Raw genomic sequence first — 26,832 nt, 5'->3', positions numbered from 1 at the left:
TATTGCGCAGGCGCACCGCGCCGGAGCCGGGCTTCGCCAATCAAGCATAGGGCTCCGCCCCTTTTCCTTAGAAGTCCCACGCTGGGGACCTGAATCATACCCGTGTGGGCGGTCTTAAAATATGCCTGATTCTTGTGGTCGCTCTCCGACCCCTCCGTTAACAGCCAAAGTGTTTCATCATCGATAATACGTATGTGCTAAATACCGCGTTTAAGGGATATAATCAGATTTTAGCTTTCTGTGAAGAAACGTCTTCTGCAATCTCAGCATCGCATCCGGCACGTCGCAGATAACTAAATCCAAGTTGCTCCAGCGTTAAGGGGCCGTGTACGGCTAGCGGGAGAGACAAACTTAGTTTGTGTTTGGAGTCTGGTTTCCAGGTTGGTGTTTGTGGTTGCGGGAGGCGAAATCGGCTGGACCATGTCGGCCTTCGAGAAGCCTCAGGTCATCGCCCATATCCAGAAGAGCCTCAACTACACAGTGTTTGACTGTAAGTGGGTGCCGTGCAGCGCCAAGTTTGTGACCGTGGGCAACTTCGCACGGGGCACCGGCGTCATTCAGCTGTACGAGATCCAGCACGGGGACCTGAAGCTGCTTCGGGAGGTGGGTGCCGGGTCGAGATGACGCAGGTCCAGGCTCCGGACTGCCGTTGGTGGCGAGTGCGGGTCCTGGGGTCTGCAGCTGTCTTGGCCAGAGTCTTCGTCCAGCGGCTCCCCAAGAGCGTAGCTCGAGCTTCGTGGGACCAGAGAAGCTGATCGCAGATTGAGGAATGCGTCTGGCGTAAAAACTTGCTTTCTAGTCTTGAGTTCTCTTCGGCGGGCTAGTTCATCGCGCCCTGCCGACCCGCTTCCTCCTGCCCCCTCAGCGCAGTCCTGCGCGAGGTCTCTAGGAAGTGACCTGTCTACCTTCTGGGGCCTTTAGGGGCTGTTCCTAGTTGGTTTTGGAGTCTGTTAATAGGCCCATGCTAGAAAGTGCTTTTCATGGAAGTAGAGACGAAGCAGGCGCCCGGATGCCTGTAAATACTTAGAGGAGACAACCTAACATTGATTCACTGGACATGCGTCAGCTGAGGGCCTGTTGTTCGCAGGCATGTGCATGGCAGGTGACCCCAATCTCATGGAGAGATAGTCAGTTAAACATTCAAACCAACAATGATGCCTTAATACAAACCGAAATGAGTTCTCTTAACACAACACTGTGAGAGTATAAACAGATTTGGGATGAGCAGAAACTTACTAGGGCAGATTAGCTCTAGAAGATGTTATTTCCAAAGGAAGCCCCCCGGGGGAAGCTTAGTGGTGGGAGAAAGGCTATCTCCTTAGGAAACGAGGGATAAGCAGAAACCACCCATTGCAAGATCCGTGGGACATGTAAAGGAAACATCAGTGCAGGGCCTAAGAGTGTGGCAAACAGAGGTACAAATTTTGTAAAGATGACTGGTGAAAAGATTGCGTGACAACTAGTATTGTAACAACTTTTACAGCTTTGTAAATGTCCTGGTGTGGGTTGCCTGAGAATGATGGTCAGTCAGAATCAGGAGTTCAGGTCTGTGATGGGCTAAACCTGCAGTGAAGGACGAGAGCTACGTGGGGAGCGTCAGCTTGCAGGAGGTTGGGGTTCAGCTGATAGGAAGCCTGAGGACAGTTGGGTAAGCAAGCCTGCCTGGGCAGGTATGTAAGGGCGGCCTCCACTGCAGGTTCCCCAGATGCCTGTTTTCTTGTTCTTTGTAGCCAAGCCTTCTACGGAGAGTTTCTAAACATAGTTTACTCTTTTCCACCTTTCCTTATGTTGTTCATCACTTAGGTCATGGTCACCTTTTGCTAGTGTAACATCCAGTTCAGGTTATCTGATGTATGAAATTCTTGATCCTCACACAAAGCAACTTTTCCTTACATTGCATTCCTATAGGACTCACTATCTATACCAGAAATATACAGTTGGTTCCATTTTTCTCTCACTAGATTGTAAGCTCCTGGAGAGTAAGGACAGTGCCTTTCTTGAGGGTGGTTTGTAAGGAGCAGCCACTCAATAAATTACTTATTAAAATGGATGTATGTTTGTAAATAGGATATAACTTGAGAAATTTACGTAATGGTTTACTGATCATTAATTAAGTTGGTATAGCATTGAAATAGCAAAGAAACTTAGAAGTGAAATATTAGTAGCAAATGCCAATTGAACCTCAACCAGAGAGCATTTATATATGATTTGTACATATTTCAGGAATGCACTTATTCCATTGAGTGAAATGGTACTCTTTGTCTCTTGAGATACTTGTGGAAGTCTAGGAATAAAAAAATTTTTTAGCAAAGGTGGTATGTGTTCATGATAGAACATTTAGAAAATATGAATAGGAGCTTTGTGCAGTGGCAGTATCGTAGCCAATAAGGTTTATCCAAGGCACAATTATTGCTAATTGAAAATATGAATAGAAAAAGAAGAAAATAGAAAATACCACCATAGTCTAATTGCCAGGAATCACTCCTTTTTATATTTTCATCAGGATCCTCTGCATCTTCTTTTATTCTACCATAGATTATCTATCAAGAACTTATTTTTTTCAAGGTAGTGTGCTAAAAAATGGACCAGTGATACCTGAAGGATAGTTCCTTCTCCTAAAGTCTGAAAAGATGATAAAACAGTTACAAAACCACTTCCAGTAACTCATTTGGCTGTGGTTATGCAATGGAAAAAATATGGGTTAAATACAGATTCCATGATTCTCACCCTTTCCTGTGCGTCAGTATCACCTAAGTGTGTATTGTTGTTGTTAGGTGTGTGTGTTTTCAAGTATCCTGCCTTGATACAACCCTAGGAATTCTGTCTCACGGTGGTACTGTGGTATGTCTACACTGGAGCGTGGCCTGGACATCAGTGGTTTTTTAAACTTCTGCCAGATGATTCTAAAGAGTAGTACCAAGGTTGAGAGCCACTGGGCTAGCCGGATTATTTACTAAAATATTAGGAAGCACACCTGATTAATCACTATGGAGCCACACTAAGTCATGTGCTCCCAAGCTCTTGCCTCTAAGATAAAAAATGAGTGACAGGAGCAAACCAGTCTTCATGGATGGCTTCCCTATCTCAACACTAAAAAGGACAGTTAGGGCCCGGAGGGGTGGGCCTCCACGTCCAGTTGAGCAGTTTGTTGTACCTACAAGGTTGTCTGGCCACGTGTTGGGGAGCTGAAATCCATCTCTTTTTCATCAGGCCTTATGTGTGTGTGTACAACTCCACCCTCTAAGGGCAACATTTTTTTTTTTTTTTTTGTCTAATTGGCACAAAGGATATGGACTAGGGATGGCCCTGAGAAATGGAAGCATGGTTGTGGATGTTTTGACTATCAAAATTAGTGATAAGGGAATGAAGTTCTGCTTTTATAGCCCCTGTGCTACGAATATACTGCTTGTTAGCATTTGGTTGACTAAACCTTTTCATGTTAATTATGTAGTGCCAGGATGTGGAGGAGGAAATACTGACAAGCTGTACTAGACCCACCCACAGATAGAACAAAAATAGCTCTCCTGGGAATTATCAATCATGGGCTCCTTTAATCATGTGAACTTGTTATTGTCGCAGGGGAAATCAACCATGAGGTCAAGTGTGCCCATCACTGATGGTCATTTTGAGTATGGTAAAGCAGAAATGATTACTGTGTGCACATTTTCTTTGTGGAACAATTTTTGCAAAACTTAATCCGTTTTCTAGTAATTTTAAGTTGCCACTGAATTTTTTTTCCTCTTTTCTTTTTCCATATGTTAAATATCTAACAGGGGCAGAGAGGGATCCCTTTGGGGAACTATAAAAAGTTAGCTTTCAGTAGTCTTTTAACTTGGGGACCATGACGATGTTCATGAATGGCTGAGGAGAGAGAAAATGGGTCGTTTTCTCTAAGTCCACTGGACAGTGCAGTTCACTTAACTGCTGAGTTAAGTTACACTCCTTGCTGTACGCAGTCATAAGGTGCTAATATGTTCACATACTGAGTTTAGCTTAATTCTTGCACAACAGTCCCCTGGGTTCTATGCATCTCTTTGTGTTCCTTTAATACAACAGAGAAGAGAACACGAGGGAGCAAGGGAAGCAGAGTACTGTATGCTTCTATCTGGTAAAGTTGTGAAATGAAGATTCAGTCACACCTTTATTCAATATATGTTGCATGGATGCAGCTTACCAGGTTATTAGACAAGGCCCTGCTCTTACGGTGCTCACATTCTAGAAGGGGAAGAAATAGATAATGGAGTGAAGAAAATAAGTTTGTTGCTAAGTACAATAAAGAAGATTAAAGAGCCTGGGTGATCGTGATCTGAGCATCCAGCTGCAGAGTGGAGGCCAGAGAAGGTCTCTGAGATTTGAAAGAAGGAGAGAGGCCGATGGAAAGAGCAGCCCAAGCAGTGGGAACAGCAGATGCCAGTGCCTGGAGGTGGAAATGACCCTGATGTTGCTGGAGTGAAGTGGAAGGGGAAAAGCAAGAAACAGACAGGCAAGGCCAGATTTCCAAGAGCTTTGTACATTTTGTATTCCACAGGCTTTGGTGCCTGTAAGTTTGTGTTTCTGCATGTAGGTACATTTTATTTCTTTCCAGTACATTTGTAATAAAGACTCCCTTTTAGAATGCATGCAATGACCAGTGTGGAAATGACTGATAGTAGAAGACCTATGAGGAAATGAAATGGACTGGGTCTAGTTTGCTGTTTCCATCCAAGGTAGCAATTTGCCCACATGCGCAGGTGTTGGAGAATCTGCGCACGGCAGTGCTGTTTTGGAAACACCAGGACATTGGACAAGTCGTATCAGTGCACAAGGATGAGTTTTTCAGCAGACTAATCTGACTGCATATTCAGATCTTTATATCACAAGGTTTCGAAGTCCTCTTATCTGTTTTCTTATTGGTGTGTTCATATGCTAGTATTTGTTATTTATTTTTTTTTTAAGAAATGTATTTATTTATTTATTTGGAAGTCAGAATTACAGAGAGAGAGGGATCTTCCATCCGCTGGTTCATTCCCCAGATTGCCACAACGTCCAGGGCTAGGCCAGACTGAAACCAGAAGCCAGGGGCTTCATCCAGGTCTCCTGCATGGGTGGCAGGGGCCCAGACACTTGGGCCATCATCTGCTACTTTCCCAAGCCATTAGCAGGGACCTGGATCGGAAGTGCAGCAGCTGGGACATGAACCAGTGGGCCATAGGTGATGCCAAGGTGTCAGAGGAGACAGCTTTATCAGTTACATCACAATGACAGCCCCCACTTTATAACAAATAAGCTACAATTTTATTTGAAGAAAACTTTAAAAATTGAGAAACACAGATCCATTTTGTTTTGGGTGCATTTTTAAATTACCCTATTATTTCATGTCGGCACCAAAAAAATCAGTGTGTTCTAAGGTTTACAAGCAGAAGCTAGGTACAGGAGTAACACGGGAGGAAAGGGTTGCTGAGTGAAATCTTAGATGAGCTGTGTGCTTACCACAGGGAGTGAGAACTGGAGGTTAGTTCTTACCTCTTTCATGGCCCAGGGAGAAGAAAACCCCTCATCAGGGGTCTCCATGGCATAGAAGTACAGGAAGCAGGACGCTGTAGCCACTTGGAAAGACCGAGAGCAACTGATGTTCCATGCTTCTCTGAGAACGGTTTTCCCAAAGGGTTGTTTCAGTAGGTGACGTGAGTGCCCCTGCAGTACCTGATCCTCAATGCCGTTGGAACCACGTTCCTGCCTGTCAGGACCGCCAGCTTCTTGCCTCAGAACCGGAAAGCCATTGTCAACCCTTTCCGTGTAGAGCTGGGCAAGGCCCAGGCCCCATGGGAGACAATGGGAGCCAGGGCTTGGTGGCCATTCCGTGAATGGGCATAGTCAAGACTCTGAGTTAACCCTAGAGCTGTGTCCTCAGAGTGACGAGGGCTGTACCACTAATGAATTATTTCAGGTCCTTTAATCCTGGGGAGAGGGGAGCAGAACAGAAGTAGTCTGGAGCTGGAACCTGCTTTGTTAAGTTGACAAAATGTTGATCCTCCGTGTTGCTCTATTTCAAGATACTCTTTCATGAAATTGGGAAAATAGGCCGGCACCACGGCTCACTTGGCTAATCATCCGCCTGTGGTGCCGGCACCCAGGTTCTAGTCCCAGTTGGGGCACTGGGTTCTGTCCCAGGTGCTCCTCTTCCAGTCCAGCTCTCTGCTGTGGCCTGGGAGTGCAGTGGAGGATGGCCCAAGTGCTTGGGCCCTGCACCTGCATGGGAGACGAGGAGGAAGCACCTGGCTCCTGGCTTCGGATCAGTGCAGCATGCCAGCCATAGCAGCCATCTGAGGGGTGAACCAACAGAAAGGAAGACCTTTCTCTCTGTCTCTCTCTCTCACTGTCTAACTCTGTCAAAAAAAAAAAAAAAAAAAAAAAGGAAAAGAAATTGTCAGTGTTCTGAAGCAGTGAACAGCCTATGCCATTGCAGACCACTCATGTTTTGAAAAATCAGCATTTGGTGTTTCTGTGCTTCTCAGGAATATAGTCTTTTATTATCATATTATTGTAGATGGCTGATTTTGTTTACTGGACAATCCCAAGGAGGCTATGGATACTTTATTTTCAGATCTGACATTGTAACTTCTTATTTATCCAGCTCCCAAATAGTGAAAAAGTTCAGTGTCCAGAAGTTTCTAAGCCTTGCACTATATAATGTTATTTTTTTAATTAGGAAAGGGAAGTCCACATATAGTTTGTCTTAGGTTAACTTTCTTTTCTACTTTGAAAATTGCTAGATATACCCTATATGGATAACATGGCCTATATGAAAATTATTTTTGAAATTATTTGAGACAGGCTAACCCTAAAGGGAGGACAGAAGATTGGCTCACTTACCAGGGGAGATGCCCTGGAAACAGGAGAACTCTGCAGAAGGAAAAGATTGCAAACCTAAGTGTTTGCAAATGTGTAGGCAGAGGTCTAGAAGAATGGAGATTGCTTCTGGAGTGTTAAAGGGATTCACTATTTCATTGATTTGTTGCATTCGAATTTTTAGAGGGAACAGGTAATACTTTATAAACATTAACAATTAAAAATTTTGAAGATTAAGAGACTAAATACAAGGAATAATAATTTCGCCCTGCTGAGACTTTTAGTAATGCGAGTGTGTGTGTGTGTGTGCGCACACGCATGCATAATGGAAGGTGTTATGATAGTTCAAGAGTGTGGTGTGATGCAATGGCCTCATTTAACTACAGATTCCAAAATTTCCAGGGCCAACTTAGCAGGAAAAGCATCTGGACTCTAGGAGGAATTTTAGTGTCCTTGGCAGGTAGAGTCTGGGGTGGAGAAATTGGAATCAGAAGATGGGCCAACACAAACTAATGGAAGTGCCTTGATTAAAGATTTATTTATTTATTTGAAAGGTGGAGTTACAGAGGCAGAGAGAGAGAGAAAGAGAGAGAGAGAGAGAAAGGCCTTCCATCCGCTGGTTCACTCCCCAAATGGCTACAACGGCCAGAGCTGAGCCCATCCAAAGCCAGGAGCCAAGGTCTCCAACATGGGTGCAGGGGCCCAAGGACTTGGGCCATCTTCCACTGTTTTTCCAGGCTACAGCAGAGAGCTGGATCGGAAGTGGAGCAGTGAGGATTCAAACCAGCACCCATATGGGTGCCGGCACTGCAGGCGGCGGCTTTACCCACTATGCCACAGAGCTGGCCCCACATCTTCAGTTTGTAGGGTTCTGCAAGGGAAAATGTAAAAGACACATGAGCCGCTTAGCTCTTGTAGCCATCTGGAAGGAATAGTATCTTCCTTATGATCCCCTTTCCACTGAAGATCTTACAGAATATCACCTTAAATGTTGGAACTTCCAGGCTCCTGGCTTCAGCCTGGCCCAGCCCCAGCCATTATGACCCTTTGCATACTGAACCAACAGATGGAAGATCTCTCTTTCTGTAACTCTGCCTTTCAAATAAAATCTTTTTAAAAAGTTGGAAGTTTAATATTTGCTAACCAGTGGAGATGGTAGAGCTGTCAGCATTTGAATGTCTCATCATTGAAGTGAGAGGAAAGACAGAACTCTTTTTGACAGTTATAAACTTTGAAACAGTGGAAAAATGACAAAAGGGAAATCATGACCATTTTTATTTTTCATTGCCTTTTATATTATATGTCTTATTTAAGTCCTATAATTGAGCCATTAAAATTGTGGATTATAAATAACTGCTAACATAAATAATGTATCATCTCTTCCTTCCTTCCATCAAGATTGAAAAAGCCAAACCCATTAAATGTGGAACATTTGGTGCAGCATCTCTACAGCAGAGACACTTAGCGACTGGAGACTTTGGTGGAAATCTTCATATATGGTAAGGTTACTTAATCAGTAACTGGAGAGATGAGATAAGCGATTTCTTCTATAGCCTTACTACTCTTTCCCTGAAAAATAGAATTTTAATTTTTAAATGTTTCTTTCCTTAGTCAATTTTAACTATAAAATATTAGAATTATTTTAATGTATGCTTCTGGGTTTCATATTCAAACTTAGTCTTTAAAAAATGCTAAGCTGGGCCGGCACCATGGCTCAACAGGCTAATCCTCCGCCTAGCGGCGCCAGCACACCAGGTTCTAGTCCCGGTTGGGGTGCTGGATTCTATCCCGGTCGCCCCTCTTCCAGGCCAGCTCTCTGCTATGGCCCGGGAGTGCAGTGGAGGATGGCTCAAGTGCTTGGGCCCTGCACTCCATGGGAGACCAGGAGGAAGCACCTGGCTCCCGGCTTTGGATCAGCACGGTGCGCCGGCCACGTTGCGCCGGCCGTGGCGGCCATTGGAGGGTGAACCAACAGCAAAGGAAGACCTTTCTCTCTGTCTCTCTCTCTCACTGTCCACTCTGCCTATCAAAAATTAAAAAAAAAAAAAAAAATGCTAAGCTGGAGTAGACATTTGGCCTAGGAATTAAGGTGCCTGTGTACCACATTGGAGTGCCTCAGTTCCCTTCCTGGGTCTGACTGTTAACTCTAGCTTCTTGCCAATGAAGGCCTTAGGAGACGTTGGTGATGGCTCAAGTAACTGGGTTCCTGCCTACCTATATGGGAGACCTAGATTGTATTCCTAGTTTTGGCTCTAGCCCTCGCAGGTTGTGGGCATTTGAGGACTGAACTAGCAGATGGTAGCTCTCTGTCTCCCTGCTGATCACGTGGGGAAAAAAAAAGTATAAGAAAAATACTTATTTTCTTTAGACATGTTGAATTATGTTATCAGTACTTACTATCACATGTGCTGTTTGGTGCTAGCATTTAGTGGTCTTATTTATAAAGGTTTAGTCTCTGTCTTTAAGGATACAATATACAGGCCGGCGCCGCGGCTCACTAGGCTAATCCTCCGCCTTGCGGCGCCGGCACACTGGGTTCTAGTCCCGGTCGGGGCGCCGGTTCTGTCCCGGCTGCCCCTCTTCCAGGCCAGCTCTCTGCTGTGGCCAGGGAGTGCAGTGGAGGATGGCTTAAGTGCTTGGGCCCTGCACCCCATGGGAGACCAGGATAGGCACCTGGCTCCTGCCATCGGATCAGCGCAGTGCGCCGGCTGCAGCGCGCCTACCGCGGCGGCCATTGGAGGGTGAACCAACGGCAAAAGGAAGACCTTTCTCTCTGTCTCTCTCTCTCTCACTGTCCACTCTGCCTGTCAAAAAAAAAAAAAAAAAAGATACAATATACAAAAATGCATGTGTATAACATGGAAAAATTATATTGTTTACATTTCAACAAAAAGATTTGGCATTATAAAATGATTCCTTCAGTTTTTGCTTGTTTTAGTTATTTTTAATGTAGAACTTCCAATACATTTTAAAGTTTGTTTTTTTAATGATTTAATAACACCTAAGCACACTATTTTATGAACACATGTGACAAATCAAACCTATTTAGGACCAGAAAAATCACAATTGTGCAAAATACCTTTAATTTTTATATCTCACCTAAGAGTTATTTATGCATATTTAAATTTGAATGATGAATTAAATTCCCCTTTAATTACTTTTCATGGGAATTATTAATCATTTAAAGCATATAATTTCTAGAGAGAAATTATCTTCCTTACATCATATTTTATCATGACTTTTCTTCATGCTCATTTAGAATGTGCTACTTTATAAATGAATTATTTTGTTTATTAATCTATTTTAAAATTATTATATAAACCAAAATAAAACAGTTTCAATTTCCTCTTGCTTTAACTGCTTAATTAATTAAATCAGCGCTTACTCATTTGTTCATATACATTTCATGTTATATCATATACTTTGAGACATATTGGGAGAGAAGCCAGTCTGAATGTTATTTTAATAAATAAATATGTTTTAACAAAAGAATATGCAGCAAACATAATGGTTAACCATCTTCCTAATAGAGTTTCCTAGTGTAGAACAGGTATTACAACTTACTTTCATTCATAAGTCTTACAAGTCTTATAATTTCATGTTTATATAAAGTAATGTTTTAAAATCTGAAAAAATGATAAAACAGACCAGAGTCCTGTTTAGTCCTTTGATGCTTTCATGATGATGGCACAAAGGTAAACGTCATCTCTAAACTAGGTTGAAGAAGCACTGATCTTTGATTAGTGAGAATTTACAAATAAATTGTGGCCCAGTAATACATTGGGATCACATTTCATGAGTAGTCACACTCTTTTTAAAAAGATGTATAAGTTTTGGAATCTGACTGTGGGAAATGTGAATAATGGGCTCCCATAGAAAATTGAAAGAAAGAAGGAAACACAGGGAGGCAAGAAAGGTATGGATGAGTGCAGCCTGGCCAAGCGCTCATCACCTTCCCTTCTAGTGTAGAAGCAAGGAGACAGGCTGAACACCTTTCCTGAATGCCTTTCACTGAACTATGAAGTAGGCAAAGTTCAGCCCGGCCTGCTCTTTTTTTTTTTTTTTTTTTTTTTTTCCCTATTTGACAGAGTTAGACAGAGAGAGAGACAGAGAGAAAGGTCTTCCTTCTGTTGGCTCACCCCCCAAAATGGTCACAACGGACGGAACTACGCCGATCTGAAGCCAGGAGCCAGATGCCTCCTCCTGGTCTCCCATGAGGGTGCAGGGACCCAAGCATTTGGGCCATCCTCCACTGCCCTCCTGGGCCACAGCAGAGAGCTGGCCTGGAAGAGGAGCAACCGGGACCAGAACCCAGTGCCCATATGGGATGCCGGCGCCACAGGCGGAGTACTAGCCAAGTGAGCCACGGCGCTGGCTCGGCCTGCTCTTATATTCATTGTGAGCAGCATGATGAGATGTTGAAAAGCATATTATGTCAATCTGTGGAAAATCAATAAGAAAATAATAATGCACAGTGAAGGAAGAAACATGTACAACATATCCTTCAAAAGGGGTTCAAGGTCAAGCCACCAAGACCTACTTTGGAAACACTCCTTATTCGAAGCACTGGTTATCAGACTTCAGTGAACCAGCTAGTCAGCAGCCTGGGGACCATCCCAGAGATCCTGATTGATTATGTCTAGAGTCAAGCCTTTGAACCTGCATTTATTAACAAGCCCACCTGGTAGTTCTGACGTGGAAGACCTAGATAGATCCTCTCTGAAGAGCAGTAAGTAAAATGGGCTCAGGCGTGTGAATTCCAAGTTGAATAATCACAGTTCTCACTGTGTACTTAAAAGACACTTAAGTGGAAAGAAAAATTTAGAAGTGGAAAGAAAAATTTAGAAGGCAAAACCTTTATTTTTAAACAAAAATCCGGGTATGATGTGTGTTCTTATATTTTATTAGTGGAATTAAAGGTTTGTGTAAGTAAGAAGCTGTGTTTGTTGTCTAGGAATTTGGAAGCCCCAGAGGTGCCAGTGTATTCTGTAAAGGGCCATAAAGAAATCATCAACACCATTGATGGGGTGGGTGGACTGGGAGTCGGCGAAGGAGCCCCTGAAATTGTGACTGGCAGTCGAGATGGTGAGTCGATGTAGTCTGTGTGTCTAAAACGAAGTCTCTGTGCGGCCTCCTGTCCACATGGCAATCCCCCCTCCCCCTCAGCATCACCTTGACCCTGACATCAACACTTTTGCCTCTGCTCTTTTCATAGGCAACTTGGATGGCGTATCCCTCAGTCGTTTCAGACTTCGGGGCATTTTGAGATAGAGGCATATAGCACTTACTATTTTAGTACCGAGTTAGTTCAACTAACAATGGTAGTTTCCTCTGAACCTTGAAGGATTTAAAATGTCTTTACAGGTTTTTGAGGCAGCTGACGATATAATGTGGGTGGCAGCTTTTCATTTTCTTTTTTTAAAAAGCAGAATTAGTACTTGTGAAAATTGTCATATTGACAGCTGGTAGGAAACTGAGGCTCCAAGCTCCCCGTGCTGGGTGTGGTAGAGCCCTCCAAGGGCGCTCCGAGCTCCCCGCACTGGGCGTGATAGAGGGCACTCCTGGCCTTTTTCATCTGCTGTGGCCAGTACTGGTTGGAATGACTGAGACCCAATCGCAATTTGTATGGCTTCCTCAGGGATGCATGAGAGACTCGGTATCTTGGTTGGACTAGTTTTTTAACAACTATTCAAGACCATGAGGAAACTGATTTAAAATATATCATTTTAAAATAGTTAACAGCAGTTATGTTTTAGAAATCAGTTGTTCTGGGGCGGGGGTTGTGGCATAGCAGGTTAAGCCACTGCCTGCAGTGCTGGCATCCCATATGGGCTCTGATTTGAGACCTGGCTGCTCCACTTCTAATCCAACTCCCTGTGACACACCTGGAAAAGCAGTGGAAGATAACCCAAATGCTTGGGCCCCTGCACCCACATGGAAGACCCAGAAGTTCCTGGCCCAGCCCTGACCGTTGTGGCCATTTGGGGAATGAACCAACTGATGGAAGACCCCTCTCTTTTTCTCTCTCCTTCCTCTCTCTGTAACTCTGCCTTTCAAATAAAGAAAATAAATCTTTAGAAAGAAAATAAATCTTTAAAAAGAAAATCAGTTGTTCTTCCAATCATAAAAGCAATATGGAACATAAGAGGCAAATAATACTGAATTTATCACACTACCCCAACCATTAGATTTTTATTTGCCTTTCCAATTTTATATACCATTTTGTATATTTAGCAGTATAAATATAATTTCATATCCTTCTTGATTTAATGTTTTGTCATATATAAATCTTGCTGTTTCCAGTTTTCATATTATTTTAAGAACTATAATATTCCATTATGTGACTGTATCAATGTGCTTAACTATGCCACTGTTGATGAGCATTCAGTGTACTTTAAGTTCTTTGTTTATTGTTTTGGGAGAGTGGCTTAAAAGTAATGAAGAAATGAATGTTGTCATATATGTAACTCTTTTGGAATAAACATATTTTATGGTTCTTAAAATTTAGTATTAGACTTTCCAAAGTTTCTGTGACATTGTCAGGTACATGAAATAGATTTCCAATCTCCCCTAGTAGCATTGATTTCCTTTTTTCCCTTAATTTTATAGATAAAACAATACTCCATTCTAACTTGTGTTAACTTTTGCCTTTGTTTAGTAGTTGGTTTTGGCTTGTGAGTTGTCTGTTTATGTTCTTTGTTCATTTAGCTATTGCATACTTACTGTACATCTTATCAATTTGTATAAACCTTACAGTGTAAGATAACCTCTTCTAACATTTGTGAGAAATGTTTTTCTTCTTAAGGCAGCCTTTTATTTTTATTTTTATTTATTTTTATTTTATTTATTTGAAAGACAGTTACAGAGAAAGGTAGAGACAGAAGTCTTCCATCCACTGGTTCACTCCCCAGATGGCTGCAACGGACAGAGATGTGCCATTCCGAAGCCAGGAGCCAGGAGCCTCTTCTGGGTCTCCCACATGGGTGCAGGGGCCCAAGGACCTGGGCCATCTTCTACTGCTTTCCTAGGCCATAGCAGAGAGCTGGATGGGAAGAGGAGCAGCCGGGACTAGAATCAGCACCCATATGGGATGCCTGCACTTCAGGCCAGGGATTTAACCCACTGCACCATGGGGCCGGCCCCAAGAAATAAATATATAAATATATATATATATATTTATATTTATATTTATATATTTATATACATATATATATGTATGTGTGTATATATATATATTTAAGATTTTATTTATTTATTTGAGAGGTAGAGTTACAGACAGTGAGAGAGAGAGAGGTCCCCTCTCTGTCGGTTCACTCCCCAAATGGCCGCAATGGCCGGAGCTGCGCCGATCCAAAGCCAGGAGCCAGGTGCTTCCTCCTGGTCTCCCACATGAAGTAATTCTCTATTAGAATAATATTAGGATAGTACTCTATAGAGTATTACATGAAGTAATACTCTAAAACCCCATATAGAAGCCATAGAGTAAACATTAGAGTATATTCATTTGTGTAAGGAAGGTTGGAGCCAGCATTGTGGCACAGCAAACTAAGCTGCCGCCTGCAGTTCTGCCATCCCGCATTGGAGGGCCAGCTGCCCCGCTGTGGATCCATCTCCCTGTTACTGTGCAGAGGATGGCTCTTCGGGCCCTGCTGCCCATTTGGGAGATCCTAGTGGAGTTCCTGGTTCCTGGGTTTGGCCTGGCAAGATTATCAATCCATCCATCCATCCTTCCAGCTATCTCTATCCCCCACCTCCCCTTCAAATCAAAACTGACCTTTAAAAAATAAAATTTTAAAAAGCATCAATGATTACACAGATAGTAAGGAAAAAATTTTAAAATGACACCAGTATAATTCTAAATAATACATTAGTTTGTTTTAGGCTCAAACAAAGAACCGAGGGCATGATTTGAATTATGTGACATTTGTGTTTGCCTGATCAATAGCTTGTAGATAACCTAGGAACAGCTGTTGCTTTTCTGTGTGTCCATTAATTTGGCAATCAAGTCAGACAGTAACATAGGAGTCATATCTTTGATATCAAGTACATACTTCAAACTAATTAGAAGTTGGAGAAACTAGAATATTTTTCAGACGTCATAACATCTGTACTGTTGCCATGTACACAGGGGGCCGTAGGAAGAGAATGCGGGAAAGAAACATGACCATTCCCGATTGCATTTTGCCACCTTACTTTTATCCATGACAGGAACTGTAAAGGTGTGGGACCCGAGGCAAAAAGATGACCCTGTTGCTAACATGGAGCCTGCACAAGGAGAACACAAGAGAGACTGCTGGACTGTGGCGTTCGGTGAGTTATTGAGCAATGCTTGGGTTTTAAGGATCAGATGATGAAAGGTCCACAGCCTCAGAAGATTCCTGATCATCTCTGGACAAGCTGTGTTGTGGCTATTCTTTCTAATTTAAAAAAATTCTTTATTTCCTATTTATTTGAAAGGCAGAGATATAGCCCTGCTGGTGCATACTCTGGGAGGCAGTGAGTGATGGCCCCAGGGCTTGTTTGGTGGACTATTCTAAGAGTTTAGTGAAGCAAAGAGTGAATGGCATGCTCCACTATTTGCTGGGACAAGCTACCCACCTCACTTCTGATCCTTGGTTGTTTCATTTACAAAATGGTACTAATACTAGACTTTACTTGATGGTGTTACTGTGAAAACTGAAAGTGTATACATGTTAGAATCATGCTTGCATTATGAAGTATTCAAAAATGTTTGCTATTAGTAAAATGTACTTCTGTTTAGACAGTATTAACCTAGTTTAGTGCCATTACTGGAGCTAAACAGAATCTCAAATGCATATGGTAACCTAAGCTTGTATTAACTTTTTTTAAAAGATTTATTTATTTATTTGAAAGGTAGAATTACAGAGAGAGAGAGGGAGAGAAAGATCTTCCATCTACTGGTTCACTCTCCTCATGGCTGCCAGGGCCAGGGTTGGGCCAGGCCAAAGCCAGAGCCAGGAGGCTCATCTGGGTTTCCCACATTGATGGCAGGGGCCCAGGCACTTGGGCATTTTCTGTTGCTTTTCCCAGGTGTGTTAGCAGGGAGCTGGATCAAAAGAAGAGCAGCTGGTGTTAACCCAGTTTAACCTACTGCATCAGAATGCCAGCCCCTACATCATGTTTTTTACAGAATATGTGGTTTTTTAGGAAATAGTTACTACATTGCAGAATTATTTCTTATCATTTTGATAACTGTGTTTCTCTGTTAATATACTCAATATTAATTGATAGGGCTCTAATTGGCACTTGCCCTTGAAAATATGCTACTGCCAAAATTAAATTACTTTTTGATGCTACAAGATATGGGCCATAGAATTTTCTTCCCTCTTTTTCTTAGTATTATTATCTTACATAGATAACTGGCATTAAGAACAGGATTTACCCTGGACTATTTTTAACTTTTTAATGTTGCTTTTGGGCTGTTATTGAATCAGAAAAAAAGTTTCATATTTCCAATTTTTAAAATAAGTTATTATATGGAGATATGAACTTAAAATGTATGCACTTTGGGAGAAATTTCAGGATCAGTATTTAGAATGACCATTTTAATGAAATGAAAAAAGTAATTATCTTTGGACCTGTTAAAACCTTTTCAGTATTGATCTCAGGGTTGTAAGTACAATTTGAACTATAGGACATTAAATTTTTAAAAGGTCCATTAATATGACAATTTTTTATGAATGCCAACTATGTACAAGGTACTCTGTGTGTGCAAATGTGAAACAAACTCATTTGAACCTCAAGAAGCTAATAGTTTAGAAAAGAGGGCCTGATATTTATGTGAAGTGTGATAAGAGGGGAGACAGGGAGAAACTCAGAAGGAATCCAGAGAGAGGTGACTGGGCAGAAGACCATTTTGAGTCCAGACCAAAAATACACAGGACTTCAACCACTGAGCAGTGCTCAAGAACATAGGCAGAAGGGAATGGTGGGTGGAATAGTCTTAGGGATGGTGCTGCACCCTGGCCAGAGGCATTTGAATGGCCCGGAGGTAGCTGTGAGCTTGCCTGGGGTTTTTGCATAGATGAGATGTGATCCAAGCTGTAGGAAAATTAACTGGTGATGTGTCGCGGGGAGAGATGAGTGGCACAGGGGATATGAACTCTGCATTTTTCATGGTATTCCAGGCAAGACATAGGTTAGAAGCAACAAGACTGGAGCAGAGGCGAGGAGACAGAAGATAATGTGCGTGTTGTGGCAGAATAAATACAATTTGGCATTTTTTTTTTCCTTAATACAAGGAACAAGGGAAAGGATTTGTCCAAAATGACTGAATGTTAAGTCTGGTTGTCCGGTGAATGATGTTGTTGATTGATGTTAGTGAGTTCCCAGGGGGAGGAATGGTTGTAAGGAAAGAGGAAGAGTTCAGATTGGTGTCTGAGAGTATAAGGTGCCCATGGTCTAGACAGGGGGAATTCACCATGGACATTCTGGGCTGGAGTTTATGAGGAGGAAGTTGGAGCAGCAGAGAACCAAGGCCTCACACAGGGACAGGGGCCTCCCTCTCACTTAAAACTCTTTCCTCATCAAGAGGAACTCAGGGACTAAATGCTAGTAGGATGAATTTAGGTATTGATCATCCACATCACTAAAAATATGTCCCAGCATGCCTCATCTTTCAGATCTCCTGGCAGAGACAGAATAACACTAGAACAACATTTTGCAAAATAAGTTTTAAAGTAGTTTCTGTTGGCTTTCAAATATAGTTACTGCCAAAGAAAGTAATGAGAAGCAGAGCTGTGTTTATCCTCCCACACCTCCCTCTATGTTTAAATGTATGAGGGTACTTCAAAAGTTCATGAAAATATGGAATTAGGGGTAAGTGTTTGCACAATGGGTTAAGCCTCTGCTTGGGACACCTACATCCCGTATTGAAGTGTCTGAGATTTAGTCTTGCCTCAACTTCCGAGCTGACTTCCTGCTGATGCACCTGCTTAGTAACAGATGATAGCCCGAGGCCTTGGGTTCCTGCCACCTCCATGGAGACTGGGATGGAATTCCAAGCTTCCACCTGGCACAGCCCCAGCTGTGGCAGACATTTAGGGAATGTAGATGGAAGAGCCATCTCTTTCTCTCTCTCTCTCTCTCTCTTTCTCTCTCATGACTCTCTTTCAAATAAATACATAGGTAAAACTTTTTTTTTTAATTAAAAAACAAAAACATTATTTTGGTGCAAAAACATTTTGAGATCCATACATACCATATTTTTTTTTTCATAGCATGCATGTTTCATGGACTTTTGCAGACCCTCATAGTTGAGCTGCTCATCTGTGAATATTTACTATATGGAGAGCATTTTCTTTCAACTTAGAATCTAGTAAACACTTTCACATAGCTCTTCAGTAGAGATTTTTAGTGAATGAGCTTTATTTACAAGAAAAGGGCCATTAGATATCAAATTAGTAACCTTGATGTCCCAGTATGGCTGATAAAATAGGATTCCCATCCAGTGTGAGTTTTTAAACATCTTGTTTTGCTCTGAGTTTTCTGTGCAGTTTCATAGAACACTTTTTTTGCAGCATTTATGTTATCATGATAAAGATCTGAACTGTTGTTATCTTGATTTCCAGGCAATGCTTATAATCAGGAAGAACGTGTGGTTTGTGCTGGCTATGACAACGGGGATATCAAACTCTTTGACCTCCGAAATATGTCATTACGGTGGGAGACAAACATCAAAAATGGGGTAATTGCATTCTAATGCTTGCTGGTTTCTCTGAGCATGTCGTCAGCCACCTCTGAACCACTACAAACAGAAAGCAGCTCTATTACCCCATCTCGTCAACCCCTCTGCCAATGGTTCTTAAGCTTTTGGGGTCAGACTCCTTTGAAAATCTATAAAAAGCATGAGTCCTCTCTTCGGAAAGTGAACACACACTCTGGTCCTGTTTGTACAGTGCCGGGGGAGTCACCCGCCCCTAAGAGCTTTGTGTGGTCCCTCTGGGTCGTGCAGTGTGCTAACAAAACGAGCCACCAAGAGGCCTTCTCTTGCTAGGTTCAGGAAGCCAGGAGTAGCATTAGCCTCCCCGAGTACCCTCAGGTTTTTGGTGCCTGAGTTGTGCACCTTTGGTAGAGAATGTGGTTCCTTCCTGACTGCTAACGTCAGCCTTCACTTCACTGTTTAAAAGAATGGAGAAAGCTGCATTCTGGCTTTCCAAATGCACCCACTGACCATGGGAAGGCAAGATGGCTTTGTTTGTTAACAGGGGAGGAATTTCTTTACACTAACAGTACTGGCAGTATTGATTGAAAAGACAGAATGGTTTTTTAAAAAGTGCTTTCACATGATTTGATCATTTTAAAGCTCTTTTGCTTAGCTTCAAAGAGCCTCTTCTGTAAAAATGAGGAGACTATCAGTAATAAATATGTTCCCTTTTCAGGTGTGCAGCTTGGAGTTTGACAGAAAAGACATAAGTATGAATAAGTTAGTAGCTACATCTCTGGAAGGAAAATTCCATGTTTTTGACATGAGAACACAGCATCCAACCAAGGGTTTTGCCTCTGTCTCAGAAAAGGTAAACATGAGGAGAAATGTCTTTCTATGAAGAGGAGTGATAGCTTGTTTTAGATGGATAAATCGAATGAGTCACCAAGGTTCCTTCCAGGTCTTTATGTGAAGGAAGCTATTTTTGATGCATTCTTGTGGGATCTTGACAAGTTTTCTGTGCAAAGAGTACTTTCCCAAAGTTTATCAGCTTTAGACTTCCTGAATAAAGATCTTAGTTAGCGAGGAATCTGATTTTGCAGTATAGGAGCAATCACAGAAAAAAACTAGCTGAGGTGAAAAATTGGATCGCCAAAACCCAACCTGATGTTTTCTGATAAATACATGTTTGTTCTGATACATAATTCTATATTTTTCAAAATAGATCAGTATATATACATTATGCTATTTCATCACATTTTATTTTTTAATGTGTTTTGCTGTTTCCATGAAATTATTTACAGAGCTCATTACTGTAATTGATACATAGCAGGTGTTCATAAATGCTTATTTATTTCTAACATTGCTTTGTTTTAAATAGTATTCGAGGTAGTTTACAGGGAAACCTGGCATTGCAGCATTGGAAAAACAGATGAGGAAAACCTGACTACAGGAAAATACTAGTTAAAAACCAAGAAAAAAGTGAAGGATCACATAAGATTGATGCTGAAATGTCTTGTCATTTGCAAGAGATGGGCTGGAACTGCGACTCGAGCCACACATATAAATAAAAGATCAGTTAGAGATTGGTAGTTCCTGTAAGATTAAAATCGGTTGCTTAAGAAGTGAGACTTTCCTCCCTTACTCCCTCTCCTGCCTCCATGGATTCATTAGGATTTCTCAGATCTTCCTATTTTATCTTATTATTGTGTATAAATTACTATCATTGCCTGATGAACTGAATTCTTAACAAGTAGCTATAAATTATAATTTTTTGCCTTTGTCATTGCAGAATATATTAACTATCTAGCACCAATATACAGGACTTTACTAAGTTGTATTCCAAATATAATTTGCAACACATTATCTGTAATAGTATCCTCTCGAAAATTTGGTTGTTGTTTTTAGTTAATCCAGTAATTGCTAAATCTGTCGTATAAGTGACTCTCATATATGTTAAGAGGTCATTTCCCTACTTGCTTTTAGTGTTTTTCTCAATTTCCAGAAGAAAAAGAGAAGTTAAAGAAAAAGCAAAATAAGTTTCAATAGTTTAAGTGGAATCACTTGGGAATTCTCATGCACGTAAAGTGTGTGTTTTGAAGTGTGTGTTTGTATCTGCTCATGGAAGTTCTCTAGAAAGACTTAAGATCAGGCATCAAGGCTGATCACTAAGATGTGAAGTGTGCAAGTGTGGCTTAGATCAAGTCAGCCAGCCTCACTGCTTGTATAAAGTAGAAGTCATTTGCTCATTCCCCTCTTTCCTTTCTTCTTCTTTCTTTCTCTTCCTCCCTCTGTCTCTGTTATTTTTCAAGTTCCTCCACGGTGAATATGGCATTGCTAGGATGGATTTACTGGGCTACTGTGGAGGTGCTGACAAAGTGCTAACCTTGCCGTTTTTTAATCTTTTAGTTTAATGTGACCGCTAAAGGCATTGACTTATTATGACTGTAAACAATGTCTTTAAGTCATTGTGTCCCTTATCTTGAAGACCAGACAAGCAAATGCTAATACATTGAAAATATCGTTCTGGGAACTCCAAGGTAAAATTCAGCCTATAACTGGGAATGCTGTATGCTCTCCATGCAATTCTGCTGTGAAACTAAAGACTTGCAGGAATTAAAATTCAGAGGCAGGCATTTGGCACAGTGATTAAGATGCCCACATCCCATATTGGAGTACCTGGATTTTTATCCCAGACCCTCCTCCCCCATTCTGATCCATTTTCCTGCTGACGTCTACCCTGGGAAGCAGCAGGTGTTGGCTCCAGTACTTGGGTCCCTTCCACCTACGTGGGAGACCCAGGCTGATTTCTAGGCTCCTGGCTTTGGCCTGGTCCAGCCCAGGCTCTTGGAGGCATTTGGGGAGAGAACCAGTGTTTAGGTCTGTTTTCCCTCTCTTTGTCTCTTCCTGCCCCCCCACCACCATCTGCCTTTCAAAATAAAATGAAGATAAATATAAAAGTTTAAAAGATCCAGTTTTCATTTTTTCCTTAAGAAGTTTTTGTAGTTTGAGTATTTTTTCCCTCAGTCTGAGCTGGAGATATTTAAATGTACAAAATCTACCTTCATAATTTATATGGTACTGTAAACTTCAACAGACTTATATCTTTCTTTTGTTTTAATCAAGCAGCACTTTGTTTCTTAAAGCAATAAAGAAAAATGGTGCTCTTTCTAGTTTCTGATGGGCCCCTATAAATCTGTGTAGCCATTATAAAGAGACTACCCAGGAAAAAAAAAAAAAGGGCTTACTTATTTCTATAGCAGTCAAAGGTGTAGTAAAAATGCTTTATTTCCAAGGCCTCTCTTTGAAGACACCATTCAGCATATAAACCAATGTGTCCCTCTCATCCTGTTTAGGCCCACAAGTCTACGGTGTGGCAGGTCCGACACCTGCCGCAGAACAGGGAGCTCTTCCTGACGGCCGGGGGCGCTGGCAGCCTTCACCTCTGGAAATAGTGAGTGTCTTCCTGGGGCCTTGCTCCCTTTGCAGTTCCTTGTGGGTGTGAAGTGGGATTAGATTGAACTTTTTTGTCTTGTTTCCTCCTGTGCCTTGGTTCATTTTGGTATGATTTTAAATTCCATGATGTTACGTAACTATTGTTTTGTAAGCTTTTTTTCCCCTCTACTCAGTCTTTATTTCATACTCAGTAAATATTCACCTTCTTTTGACACACCAAATATATTTGTCATTACTTTGTGTCTTTATTGCAGAACAAGAAGCAGTTCTTTTCATAGATTTTGAAATCATAATTTTTGAGAATGTGACAAATCTGAACAAAGACTTTTGTCAAATATTATCTTCTAGTTATTAGAACGTTACCCTAAGAAGATAGGCAAGGGATGGGAACACTTAGCTTCTGATCCTGATCATTCCCCTGGCTAAATTAAAAAACATTGTCACAGAAGCAAAGCATCTCGAGGACCAAGCCTCTCACGGGGTTTGCTTTCTGCTTCTGGGCTGTTCCCATACCCTGTGCCCTGAATGCTGAGGGCCCTAACATGGTAGGTACTAGGTCAGCTGCTAGTTTTAAAGACTTAATAAAAATTGGAACGTGAATGGTATTTCTGAATACTTTTATTAATGAAACAATATATAGTTGGAAGGGGGAAAAAAACCTGAAATCTTTCTCTAAAATCACTCAGGAAAAACAAACAAAAACAGAAGCCGATAAATGAAGGAGTTTTCAAAAATAACGTTTGGCTAATGATGTAAGAAGAAAGCTACCACCCTTACTATGTCTGGGGTTTTTACATTTACGGAATCCTTCTCTATCTGTTAGCTCCTTCTGAAGCCAGAAGAGGTTCTGAAACACACTTGGAAAGACCTTGTTAAAGTATTTAGGGATCCAACCGACTCAAAACACTAGGAGTGCCTGCTTTAGATCAGAATGATGAGGTTTCCGTGGGCAAAAAAGGAAGGAGAAGTGTTCGGAGACTGGGCCGGGCACACAGGCTGTGTGGGCATTTCCCTTCTCCAGGCACCTTTGCCCGCGAGCTTCCCTAATGCTTCCGTGCTTTCCCCGCCCCTGCCAGGCCCCACCAGTGCCCCTAGGTGACCCGTGCAGTGGCATGCCACTGTTTTACAGTCTCCAGGCTGAGTACTTGAAGAACGGGTTCCAGTTTGCTTTGTAACCCACACAGGAACACATTTTCAAGCAGAATAATGGATTTTGTGATCTCAGTAAAGCTGGCTCTGTGTGAAATTAGAAATGAGACTTTTATCTCAACGTGGACTTTAGTCCTTCCTGTGATGAATGGCTAGTCTAATCTTCACGTTGGTTTGGAGCTTTGCTGACAAGGGTTGGGCCAGTAAAGAGAATTGGTTTGAGAAAAAAATACTTAGCTTTGCTTCTATTTACTGGTCTGCCTTGGTGCTTATACAATTAAATTATAAATATTTATTAAGCACTTTTTTTAAAAAAAATTATTTTATTTTTTGAAAGTCAGAGTTACAGAGTCAGAGAGAGGGAGAGATAGAGAGAGAGAGAGATCCTCTGGTTCACTCTCCAAGTGGCCACAATGGCCAGAGCTGGCCCAGACTGACCCAAGCCAGGAATCAAACTTCTTCTGGGTCTCCCATGTAGGTGAAGGGGCCCAAGCACTTGGACCACCCTCTGCTGTTTTCCCAGTCCATTAGCAGGGACCTGGATTGGAAGTAGAACAGCCGAGACTCGAACTATCACCTATATGGGATGTCCACGTTGCCGGGGTCAGCTTTACCGCTACGCCACAGCACTGCCCCCTCTGTTGAGGGCTTTAAGAATTCCTAGAAGAGCTCATCTAGTTATTCAGCATTTGTTTCTTTGAATGATCCCCAACATGCTGATTCTTTTGAGTATTTGAAACACAGATGTGCGCGCGCACACACACACACATACCTTTAGCTAATAGAAAACATGAAAGATTTTTTAAAAGTCTTTATGTTATCTTTTCAAGACTGAATAGCTACAGGCTTTACCAGGAGGTATCCGAAAAGCATCTGTAGGTAGACTGTTTATTCTTTCAATCAAAATAATTTGCGGGCTCTACGAGGGCAAGATTATCTAATACTAGGATATCTGCCTACTGCTTCTCTTACCATTTTTGCTCTCCTCGCTTGCTTTGTGCCTCTTAAACTCTTGTCCTTTACGAGTGTTTTGGTGTGAAGGAGGTGTCATAATGGGTGCATAGGAGCTAGGAAAGGCCTTCTGAGGAGGGGTCCCCCTGTATCCCACCAGCTCCTTCTGTATCCCATGCCTCTTAAAGAGAGGGCTGTTTTTTCTGTCTCCCCTCTCAGATTGGTCAGACCAGGTCATGTCAATGAGTTGTTACATTTCAGCTCTTCTTACTTTATACATTTATATCTTCAGCTGAAAAACGTAAGCCAATGTTCTCAGAATCGTTTGTTCCTTCTTTGAAGCAATGATGTTTGAAAAGCCTAAAATCTACACCAAGCAGCAGCTTCCCACATAAATGGTACACAGAAGGTCCTCAGGTTTGGATCTGTAAGGTGGAGCCCCACTGTCAGTTTTCCATTCTGATCAGATGAGGTTCCGTGGATGTTACCACAGCTTTCGCTTTTGCATATATTGTTTGCCTGTGCTGAATAGCGATCCAAATTTAGAGAAGAATTACAATGAAAGGTTATTAACAGCACCAGGTGCATTTGTTAAAGAATGCTAGATCACCTTCACATTCTTTAATATTTTCATATTAAAAAGAGAAAATGCAGGAAATACAGGTGCATGTTGAATAAAAGCAATATTTAGAGGATTTTAGTAAAACTGACCCTTCTTTGTGAGATGTTTTGGGGCTTGGGTTGAGGATGGAATAGTGTCTTTTTATTTGCATACAACTCAACAGTATCAAGATTCTTTATTAGTTACAGTAACCAACTTAGGAATCAAAATAGTGTCATTGAAGTGTGTGTGTCAAACTGGAGTGGTGAATGCAAGGATTGATCTCTCCTAACCACTTCGATCTTGTTTTCAGTGAATACCCTGTTCGACGGTCAAAGAAAGATTCTGAGGGAGTAGACATGGGAGTTGCGGGCTCCGTCAGCCTCCTGCAGAATGTGACGTTGTCAACCCAGCCCATTTCCAGTCTGGATTGGAGTCCAGATAAAAGGGGCCTCTGCGTCTGTAGTTCATTTGACCAAGTGGTGAGAGTACTGATTGTTACAAAACTCCACACACTCTGATCTGAAGACTTCGGACTTGAAACGTTCCGGAGGGACGTGCATGGAGTTTAAGATGTGGATCTTACTGCTGGGCTCCCCTGACCTGCATTGACCAGATTTGGATTTGGCTCATGAACAAAGGCCCCAGATGCAAACCTCCAGGCCAGCCCCAGCCTGACCCTGGGTGTGCTCGTGAGCATGCCACACGCTGGCTTGCTGTCGTGTATGGGAACCCCAGGACCAGGTCTTACCCCATCTCCATTTCCTATACAAAGTCAGTAGTTGTCAGTATTTCAACATGTTTTAGGTTTATTCTGCATTCCCAATGTTCCATATTTTATCCTCACACTGGCGGTGTGTTTCAGTGTTGATAACGTGATGCTAGCAATCACTGCATTTGGTTTCAAGTAGTTTGCCTTGGGAAAAAACTGGGAGTTAACCTCCATTACTACATTGTAAGAAATTTTAGTGTCAGCGAGCTTTATTTTATAAAATACCAAAGTGGCACTGTCAGGCTGTGTCCAACAGTATAACTCAAAATGAAACACAGTGATTTACAAAGGCCTGTCTGTTACCTGCAATACAGGAGTGAAGTCAGTAGCAGTTTTGGTTATTGACTACTGCATATGAAGGTGAGATGTTCAAGATTATGGGAGTTTTGTAGGCCTATTTTTGGCCAATCTTTTTTAATATATTCAATGACTATAAACTTGTGTTTCTGAAAGCTATGGAAGCTTTAGTTCTGTTAATATTGTTAATAAAGTCAATATCATCACTTATATTTGCTTTACAAGTGCTTAATGAGAACTTCTTCATTCCCTTTTTTTAATGATCATTGTATGTTTACTAGCTAAGCCCCTGAAGCACAGAGTTTATCACACTTCTGAAATTTCCTCTTCCCCACCTGCATTCAAGAGGACAGAGCCACCTAGAACATTTGTCACATGGAACATTTTAGTTATGTCAGGGGTTCAGGGAGAGTCATTTGTTTGGACTGTTCAGTTCAGAAGATGAACATAGGTTCCCCAAATATTTTATAAAACAATGCTGCTCTATTATCATAAAAGTAAAAATTAATGTGAACTTACAAAAAAGCATATCGCTGCTGGTTTTTGTTTGTTTGTTTGTTTTAGTTTTCAATGAAAACCTGGAAAATTTGTGAAAATCCCTCTTAGATCACTTTAGTTTCATAGTGTAAATAGAGAGTTTTAAGTTAACAAGGATAAGTACCTGTATTTCTTTCTTTCTTTTTTTTTTTTTTTTTTAAGATTTTATTTATTTATTTGACAGGTAGAGTTACAGACAGTGAGAGGGAGACAGAGAGAAAGGTCCTCCCTCCGCTGGCCCACTCCCCAAATGGCCGCAATGGCCAGAGCTGTGCCGATCCGAAGCCAGGAGCCAGGTGCCCCCCTTTCCGGTCTCCTATGTGGATGTAGGGGCCCTGAGCATCCTCTACCACCCTCCCAGGCCACAGCAGAGAGCTGGACTGGAAGAGGAGCAACCGGGACTAGAACCAGTGCCCATATGGTATGCTGGCGCCGCGGGCGGAGGATTAACCAAGTGCACCGCGGCGCTGGCCCCAGTACCTGTGTTTCATTAGATCTCAGATGACATTGGTTGTAAGATTATCTGCTACCACTGAGGAGGAAGAATCCTGCTGGTGAAACGATGACCCGGTGTTT

The 26,832-nt window shown here is 41.9% G+C and overlaps 1 protein-coding gene and 1 pseudogene across 2 annotated transcripts; both read left to right on the top strand.

Annotated features, from left to right (window-relative positions):
* Positions 1-321: 321 nt before the first annotated feature.
* On the top strand, positions 322-26,228 carry DNAAF10 (dynein axonemal assembly factor 10). 2 transcript variants are annotated; one of them, XM_062209558.1, is made up of 8 exons: positions 322-603; positions 8,227-8,327; positions 11,783-11,913; positions 15,037-15,138; positions 18,420-18,535; positions 19,230-19,364; positions 21,850-21,947; positions 24,964-26,228. In XM_062209558.1, the coding sequence occupies exons 1-8, from the start codon at positions 421-423 to the stop codon at positions 25,169-25,171; spliced, it is 1,074 nt and encodes a 357-aa protein (XP_062065542.1). In that variant the 5' UTR covers positions 322-420; the 3' UTR covers positions 25,172-26,228. The 2 variants fall into 2 exon arrangements, with proteins under 2 accessions (XP_062065542.1, XP_062065543.1); XM_062209559.1 differs by lacking the exon at positions 24,964-26,228 and having other exon boundaries at positions 323-603; positions 21,850-21,948.
* Positions 2,356-2,437, top strand: LOC133773118 (U4 spliceosomal RNA; annotated as a pseudogene).
* Positions 26,229-26,832: the final 604 nt, after the last annotated feature.

The sequence above is a fragment of the Lepus europaeus genome, chromosome 13 (genome assembly GCF_033115175.1).
Source record: "Lepus europaeus isolate LE1 chromosome 13, mLepTim1.pri, whole genome shotgun sequence".
In the NCBI taxonomy this organism is placed as follows: Eukaryota; Metazoa; Chordata; class Mammalia; order Lagomorpha; family Leporidae; genus Lepus; species Lepus europaeus.
This window is presented reverse-complemented; position numbering and strand designations above follow the sequence as displayed.

What these genes read in the sequence shown, in the direction of transcription:
- DNAAF10 (XM_062209558.1), top strand. Translation starts at nt 421, where the DNA reads ATGTCGGCCTTCGAGAAGCCTCAGGTCATCGCCCATATCCAGAAGAGC. An exon ending in TGTGACTGGCAGTCGAGATG is followed by an intron (nt 11,914 to 15,036) that starts GTGAGTCGATGT and finishes TATCCATGACAG; the next exon opens with GAACTGTAAAGGTGTGGGAC. An exon ending in CTGCTGGACTGTGGCGTTCG is followed by an intron (nt 15,139 to 18,419) that starts GTGAGTTATTGA and finishes CTTGATTTCCAG; the next exon opens with GCAATGCTTATAATCAGGAA.